This window comes from Glycine max, chromosome 18 (assembly GCF_000004515.6).
Source record: "Glycine max cultivar Williams 82 chromosome 18, Glycine_max_v4.0, whole genome shotgun sequence".
NCBI lineage: Eukaryota > Viridiplantae > Streptophyta > Magnoliopsida > Fabales > Fabaceae > Glycine > Glycine max.
Window position 1 is genome coordinate 6,242,388 of NC_038254.2, and position 9,358 is coordinate 6,251,745.

At 30.8% G+C, this 9,358-nt stretch overlaps 1 protein-coding gene across 1 annotated transcript; it reads right to left on the reverse strand.

Annotated features, from left to right (window-relative positions):
• Positions 1-234: 234 nt before the first annotated feature.
• LOC100788961 (probable sugar phosphate/phosphate translocator At3g11320) lies at positions 235-4,019 on the reverse strand. Its single transcript, XM_003552923.3, has 4 exons — positions 3,461-4,019; positions 1,956-2,059; positions 1,594-1,822; positions 235-381 (listed from the first exon to the last, which is right to left on the reverse strand). Exons 1-4 carry the CDS (start codon positions 3,905-3,907, stop codon positions 235-237), a joined length of 927 nt encoding a protein of 308 aa, XP_003552971.1. The 5' UTR covers positions 3,908-4,019.
• Between the last annotated feature and the right edge of the window lie 5,339 nt (positions 4,020-9,358).

Consider the following 9,358-nt stretch of genomic DNA (forward strand, 5'->3'; position numbering starts at 1 on the left):
TGATTCCTACACATTTCAAGCCCGAGCACTAACTTCGCCCATAGGCTGATTCACTTCACTGCTGATGATTGCTAAGGCAAAATACTTTCCAACTTTTTCTTAAAAAATTTGACTAAATACGATTGAACTTTGGCTGAAGGGGCAAAATTTTTATACTTTCAATGAATCAGAAGATTAAATCTTTCCTATAGTTGCATCAGCAGTTTTAAGAGTCAATGGATGCATTTTTCACTTTTATTTACCCCGTTTCTTGGCTTCACTATATAGGATGACTCCAATGACTGTGAGAGAATATCCACACATTCCAGTCACTGATACAGGATTTCGGAATATCAAAATGGAGATAACAACTGCCACAGCTCCCTTTGCATTTCCTAGCACCTGGCACAGTATTTATGACTTAAAGTTAACGATGTACGATATTAACAAAAAATGCATGGGGTTAGATGTTATTGAAAATATCACTAAATTATATTATCACCTCAAACAAACCAGCGAATACATTAATGTGCTCAAATTCCGAATAGCATTGATGTAAAATGAGTTTATGCAGGAACACCAAACAACACAAGGTCATAGTTGTTAATGTTAACAATAGTGTATAACAAACAGACCATGCAATTCAAGTTATTCTATACTAATATGCCGACAGAAACTTTTAATACAGGGAACCCTTCAATTCGAAGCTTTAATACAAAATGAATTTATGGTCTGCAAGACTGTTAAGCACCCTCCTATTACTCAGGTGCACGCTAGTAACACGGGTACAAACAGCAGAATATAGGATGTTATTCCTTATGAAGGCTGTGTGAGAAATATGAAAGGGCAAGAGCAAGACAAACTTTGTAACTAACCTGCTAACATGGGAGGTCGGCAAGAATATAAGGGAGGATTCAGGATAGGGTGAGAGAGAAGTTAGGCAAGTATTGAGTTAGGATATGAGCACAATAGAGCAAGCCTCTTGAAGGGCTTGTTCTATCTGCATTTACTTTTGTTTTCCTTTCTGTTAAAAGACTGCAATTAAACACCTTATTTTCATCTAAATACTAATTCTCGATGTTATTAGTGGCAGTTAGTGTTCAAGGAAACAGTGTGCAGACTTCCTGATTCCTATCAAAGATGTTCAGTAATGCCAATATTAATTATCTTATGCAGTATGTAGGCAATCACACAAATTTGTTAACCAGGAACACATTATACACTGGTAAGAAAAGAAGAAAAGAGAAGGGTGTGAAAAAAATAGCTTTTAGGTAGTTTATTTTTTAACCCAGTGCAACCTTCATAACCTGTGTAAGACTTTCAGATAAATGGAACAGATGGAACGAAGTGATAAGTAGATACCATACGATCTCAATCAAGTTATAAACCTTTGTGTTTATACATCACAAAACAGTTTTGCAAAACTTCTTTCCAGTAGACATATTTCCATTGTTCCATTCAATCATAGCATTATTGTCTACTTAATAGAAAACGACAAGATAAGTAGCTATTACTATTAAGAAATTTTTATTCCATACATATGATCATTCTTGGTGTACTAATGCTTTGAAAAATTCATATAATTTCAATGGCGAAAGGAAGAGGGATGATTACCTGAAGTGTTAATGCGCTGGTGTGCTTTGTGACTAAGAAATTGGTCAAATTGACAAAATATGCCAATGCAGAATTGAACATAAGCAACCACAAAATGCTTGAGTCCTCTCTAGCAAGTGAAATTGTGATTCCAATTACATCTTCCTCCATTATGATTGAAGTTGGAAGAAGGAATGCAACAGCCACTGGTGCCATGTACATAAGAAGGTTCATAGAATTGAGCTTTTCCCTGAGAAACCAAAGAAATCATTTCTGTACTGACCTGGACAAAAAATCATAAAGATACTGTATTTGGAATATGAATGTCACTCATTCAATCAGCAGAGTTCCAATACAATGGCTTGAAAGTTTGAGCTCATTACCCTTCAGAAGACAGCAAGACCCCTTGAAGCACTGTTTTGAGTGCCCTGGCTGCTGTAGCTGCGATGCACATTATGAATCCAAATAGATGAAAACTCGGTTCTCCCTTCATCCATGCAAGTGAAAAATATAGTAAAAATCAATAACTATAGCTTGTAACTTCAAGCAAGAACCTCATTTTCAACTACATAAATGACATTTATACCTAGCAAATCTAGCATTAGAAAAAACCATCCCCAGCATACGATTTCTCCAATTCCGAAAATTAACAGGCTAAAACCAATTCAGAGAACATATTTAAAAAGAAAATTCAAAGAAACAAAAGAAAGTCGTACATACTCTTAAAGCAATAGACTCAACGGCTTAAATCCTCTTAAATATCATCAAATTAACTCCGCATACACATCATCAAATTTCTGCATCACATTCGTGTGTTTTAATTATTGTATTAGTAAGAGCGCACAAGAATTTCCTTCAACATTCTTGTATATAATATTATAACAGGCTTAAAAAAAGGATTTGACTCCCATAATATACGGAGTGCTTGTTAAAGGATCAATAACTATTGATAAAACACATGAACTAATAAAATAAATAATGTAATTGTAAAATCTAAACCTTACAGTTAAAGAGGGGCAAATCCAAAGCAAAGAACTAGAATTGCATGTCCCTATTCAAATGCTTCACAATTTCGTAACCTTAGAAAACAAGATATACAGAGTCCAATTTAATAGTTCACTTGCATATTATACAACACACAAACAAAACACCAAAATAAGAAAGTGTCAACTCTTACGGAAGTGAATTCCTTGCATTAGCACACTCATGAATCGATACCATTGGATGAAAATCGGACTATATAATGAGGCATCTAATTATCATCTAATTTGCTACCTTCGTACATCTAGTTATTCACATCTCAGATGCATGTTTTATGTTGGATTAATTCATCAAGATAAAATGAGCCATCTAATTATCATCCAACAATTCTGATTAGTTGACTGCATGAATGCTAGAAATATCACATGCAATCCAAATAATGCGAGAAAAAGAGGTTGGAATTTAGATAAAACTTATGTACGAAGGTAGCAAATTAGTACTTAATACGTTTGATTTCACATTTCAAAAGTGATTTTTTACATTTCAGATGTAAGCTTTAGAAGCTAATATTTATAATTATAACTTCCGCATCCTATATGTCATTCTTCTATTCTTAACGAGTTTTCAAACATGCTAATAATAGTTTGTCCTTTGACGTTAATCCTCTTTCTAGGAGAAAGAAATTCAAAGAAGTGATGATAGATGAACACCTATGTTTTTTATACACTTAACAAAACACTTCTAATTTTTCTCTATTTTTCTTTATACGTCGAATCACATTACTTATAAAATCTATATTTTTTTTTCTCCCACTTTTATCATATTGGGTATATCGTCTGGAGTCCATTAGCATATTGGGTATTCATCTATAATTTTTCAATTCAAAGAGGTAAGAGAGAAGTGATACCCCACTAGCAATAATAACACCAGCGACAACCGGGAGGAGTGTGACATACGTGAGCCAACCCTCCCTCCGGAGGGTCATCAAATAGGCGAACACCGCCGTGAAGAACGGCGTGGTAGCGCCGACGGCCTGGTTGAACGACACCGGTAGGTAGCGGAGGGAGATGTTGCCCCCAACCACGGACAAGCAGAATATGAGTCCCAGCGACGATATCTTCACAAACTGCACCCTCGAACGCACCGTTTGCATGGGCACCATCTTGAGCCATGCAATGGCAACGTAGCTGAGAATTGAGCAAGCCATCATGTGGCACAGTGTTAGGAATATAGGGTACCTGAAACCGTGGTTGCTCAGAAGGTACTTGTTCAGCAGCAACACTCCTATGTTGGAGGCGTACCAGAAACTTATCAACCCTACTGTGAAGAGCTTTCCCGAGACTGAAACCTTCATTGTGGTGTATATGTAATGTATCAATGGTGTTGATGTGATTGTTGCTATTTTTTTTTTCTTTTTTTCTTAGAGATGATAATGGTGTGGATATTATCTGAGAGGTGAAAAGAAGGAGGAGTGGGGGGTGGGGGAGGAATTGAAATGGGTGAAGAGAGGATTTTGATGATGTGGGGTGAAAGAAGGGTGGATTGAGGAAATGGGTTTTGGCTTTGGGGGAGAGTACGTAGAAGGAATGCGAGAGGAAAAAATGGGTGATGCAGAGTGAGAAGCTCTGTGGAGGTGAAAGGGTTTGGAAAATTTTGTTACGTGAGTCCTAAAACATGAGGGGATGTTATCTGTTATACTATTATTAAAATAATCATTTTTTTAATATATGCGATTAAAGAATCTCTTTGGGAAGAATTAAGAAAAAAGGAAAATTGTAAATGTGTATCCTATTTTGAGTAGGTTTAGGGTAGTAGAGATGAGAAAAATCGAAAGAAAGGTTTAGTATTTTTTATTTCTATTTTTTTAATTTATACTTTTAGTCCTAATCTAAATTTTGAACAAAGTGATTTTTTATTGTTTTTAGTTCTTAATATTAAATACTAACATTAATTAATAATATATTCCCAATATTAATAGTCTAATAACTTGTTATGTCACAAGTATATAATAGAATGTAATTTTGTTTAATAAATTATGTGTTTAGTGCTTTAAACATGTGACAAATTAAAAATATAATTTACAAAGAAATTACATGTGTTTATCTTATTATATTCTTTCATTCTTTGATGATACGATAAGATAAGTTAATGGATTAATGAATTGTTATGTAGTTATTACATTATTATATAATATTGTTACTTAAAAATAAATTAAAATAAAAAATATTTAAATGAGTAATTAGAATAAAAATCTTTAAAAACCTAGAATAGAAATTTCCTATTTTATATAGACTAAAAGGTTATTTAAGCTTGAATTAGATAAAATTTCATAAAGCAAATATCTAATATTGTGTTTGGTAGAGAAATGAGAAGGAATGAAAGCGTGAGAAATAAAAATGAATGAACGACAGATATGAAAGAGAGAGAAAAAGTGAGGTTATTTGATAAATATGAAAGAAAGTGAAAAATTAATATAATATTTAAATTAAAATAATTAGGTAAACAACAAAAGAAGTAAACTAAAAGTATGCATTTATCAAATCTCGTTTTGACCACCAGTGGAAATAAAATTGCTCGTCTTTTATAGTACGAAAGTTTTTGTTAAAAAGAATAAAAATTGATAGGAAAGGCATAATCTACTACATGTCTTTGGTAAGCTTTTTTCAAAAATTGATTATGCCAAATGGTAGTAAGCTTCTTCGTTTTAAAAAATAAAATATTAAAGGTCCATAGTCGATTATGTGTCTGTAAAAAAGCTTTTATGATTCACATGAGAGCACTAGTGCATGCAGGGAAGGGCTCTTTTGGAATGTTGACAAACGAACAAAGGGACACTATATATTTAGTTCACTTTTACTTCATTTTTTAAGGTGAAAATTTCACAGTTGGAACTCAATTTTTTTTTTAAAAAAAAACTTTCATCACAATTGTAGTAGAAACAAACATGTGAGCTGAAAGTGTTTCAGCTTGTTTCATCTCTCAACTTTCATGCGAATCAAAAACAGTGTAAATATTTTCATTATAGAATTGATCTAATTGGTTCATTAAATAAAATTGGCATTGGTTTAATAATTCTTAATAGGTTACATAGCTAGAAATCCAGGACGGACCAGGGAACTTTGCATAGTGGATCAGTGTTACATCATGAATCCAAATTTTGTATAGTGATTGAGGGGTCATTCTATAAACAAGTTACAGTGGCTTCAAACTAATAATTAATATTTGTATTTTGTCATTGTGATGTTTATGTAGAGCATCAAGGGATTAGACATACAAACTCTCTAATTGAATTTCATAACTTTGAAGAGGAAATAAGACATCAGAGTTTGGGCTGTTGAGAAATAATACAATTCACAAGTGGCTTGCTACAGTACATGGGCTTCCATTTAAAAATATCCAATAATAAAAGGATGGGTTCTACGGTGGGAAAATATAACATCTCCCACTGCATGTGGAAGAGTGTTGGAAATATTTCTATTAATAATTTAAAAAGACAAAATTCACCCAGTAATCCTTTTCTATATTATATTAATTATCGATCGGTAAAATAATGCTAAATTAGTTTTGGCTAAATGGTTCAATTAAACCTTAACACCCATGGTTTGCCACGTTGTTGCATGCATGGGTGAAACCAACTTGACAACTAGTGTTATCTTCCACGTTTCTGGGATACTTGCATGTGAAACACTCATGTTTATTTGTGGTGGTGGTGGTATTATGTCACCAATCTGCTGCTTCTGCTTCAAGGATACAGTTTCAAATGCTGATCAGATGTTGGATTTGAAGACACAGAATAATAACATTAAGGAAAACGATTCTTAAACACTCATATGTTATTCTACGCCCAGTGGAATAGATGTAATAAATAGTTGACCTGATAAGACAAATAAAGACAAACAAAAGATGTCGTGATGGATCGATTTTATTTTCCATCAGAAATTTTCTTATTCTTAGTCTCAGCGTGCGAATAAGTTTGGTTGTAATGGTTCCTTTCCACTACTCTGTTGCCTTGTATAATTTAAATTTACAGGATTATTTTGACAGATTAAATTCTGTCAGTAAATTTAAATTGACTATAGCTGTAAAAAAATATTAATTACCAATGGTTTTTTTTTTTGACAGATTAAATTCTGTCAGTAAATTTAAATTATCACGCAGTATCTTTTCTTTTATATTCACAGAATCGAACTTAGATATCAAAATTTTTAATAACTCATACATTATTCAATTTCTTTGGCATGTGTCAAATACGTGAAAATTAATCAAATTTCTATTTTTCTTTTAATTTTACTCTTGTCATCCTATCATTAGTTGTGTCTAAATTTTACTTAGTTTTTTTATAAAGTAATATTTTTATCCTGAATGTGTCATTTGCTCAGCAATGTATCTCTAAAAAATAAAAAAAATACAAAATTTAGTTATTAAAAATGTAAAAAATACTATAAATATATTCGATAGTTAATTTCCATTTTTCACCATTAATAAAATAGTCTACATGATACAGAACAACAAATTTGTCACCGGAATGATTGTTGACATGATCATCTCTGGTCAGTATAGAGACATATTTGTTATATAATATATTTTTTGAATTTTTCTTTCTCCCTCTGCTAACAAATACATTCTTGAAAGATGAAAATCTAAAATTTAGCCCTCAGAAGTGTAAAAAATGTGACAAATATATCTGGACATTAATAATAGATTATGATTAATTATCAAAATTTTGAAAAAATTTATAATGATTACGACAAAATTTTGGGAGAGCTATCTCACATCGGTAAGTATCTATTTCTGTTATATAATTTTTAAACTTCATCAACTGTTAAGAAATATATAAAATATTACCAATGAAAGTGATTTTTTTATTATTTTGGTGATTTCTTCTTACTTTTTTTCAACTACAAAAAAAAAAAATCAATCGTTTGGTTGTTAACTCTCGAACAAATGCTATCAACACAGGAAAAACAATTTTTTTTTATATTGTGAAACGATAAGGAAATTATTGTTTTTGTTTAATTAAACTCTATTTATCTAATTAATTGTTTTTTAATAATTTTTTCATAATAAAATATGAATTTCTAAAAAGTTTGTTGATTTTTTAAAAAAATTTAAATCATACACAATTATTTTTTATTGATTGATCATTTAAAAAATCATATCCTTAAAAAAATCATTTCAAAAGAGGTGCGTATGTTTTACAAATTAAAGGTGTCATTACCGTTATAATTTTTCCTAAAAATTATTCATGGACCTAATTTAACTATAATACTTTACAATAAGTATTTTTTTTACTTGAACCTTTCATCAAATATGAGAATGTAAAAATAATATTTATAGTTTGTAAGATGAGTATTCTTTTTTCTTTTAAACTCAATTTAATTTACGAGTTTGTTAAAAAAATTGTTATAATCATTATAATTTTTTTAAATTGTAATAATGAGTCATCATCTATTATTAACGTTTGAATATATTTGTTACATTTTTTATACTTTCGGAAAGTAAAGTATTTGACTTGCTTTGAATAGTAATAGATCGAACAAAGCAGGACACTATGAAAAAAAAATCAAATAAGACCCTTTTCAAACATATTGCCAACCTTATCGGCAATTTCTGAAAAAATATTGAAAAATTGGTTGCTTTCAACTCTATCTATGATCTATAATTACTACAATTTTTCGAGTATTTCTTTTACTTTTCATTGAATAGCATTTTTTTATTTTCTTGATAATTTTCTTTCTTTATTTTTATATATTTTACTTTTTATTTCATATTGTTTATACTTTAGTGTATTACAACACATAAATAACTTTAATTTTTCATAATTAAATTATGTGTTGCTATGCATCAAAAAAGATATTTGACTAAAAATATATTAAAATAAATTATCTCAAATAAGTTGTTAATTAGGTTGACAATGAACCGAACTCATTCAAAATTTAATATTATATATATATATATATATATATATATATATATATATATATATATATATATATATATGTTTGAAAATTATATGCATATTTGAAACTTTATCACTAAACAACAAGAAGATGACTACGTGATAAAAGATGAAGGGTTTAGCACGTATAAGTACTGTATAATAGTTGTTGATTAATTAAGTACAGATTGGTAAAAAAACAAATTAATTAAGTATAGAAAATAAATTTTGCATGTTTTCCACCTAACGGTCCATAACCGACATAGAATACCGTTTTTAACCTAAGTTAAATTCTGATTTTGTAGTAGTGGTAGCCACGTGGTTGCATCCACAGCTGAAATGAGCTTGCTAGCCACTATTTTCATATTCCACGTTTCTGGAATAGTTGCATGTCAAACACTTATGTGGGTTCTTGTGTCTGAAATTTTATGGTGGTACATCATCAACGTGCTTCTTTTACTCGTGGCATCATTCTGCTTCAACTACAAGGATATCACTGAGCTCATCCGTGGTACACGCCACCCGCCAAATTAATTTCGAAGCCTACGAAGCTCGCGTGGTTACCGTGTTATGTAGCATCCATGTTCTCGTGGATCGCTGAAATCTTCTTATTTTGTTTTAGTACGATGTTCTGTTTTTATAAATTAGAAGAATCGATCTAATGCGTACGGACTTAATTTATATGAAAAATGTTTGATATGTTACAAAGTATCATGTTAATTAGTAGATGAGATCCTTCATAATATATAAATATTCTTTTTCTTTGATATATCCAAACATTGTTTTTAATAGGTATGATAATGGGGTGGGTCGAGATCGGGTTTTGTTTACCTCACCATGTTCCCAACTTTTTGTTTTTTTTCGAAA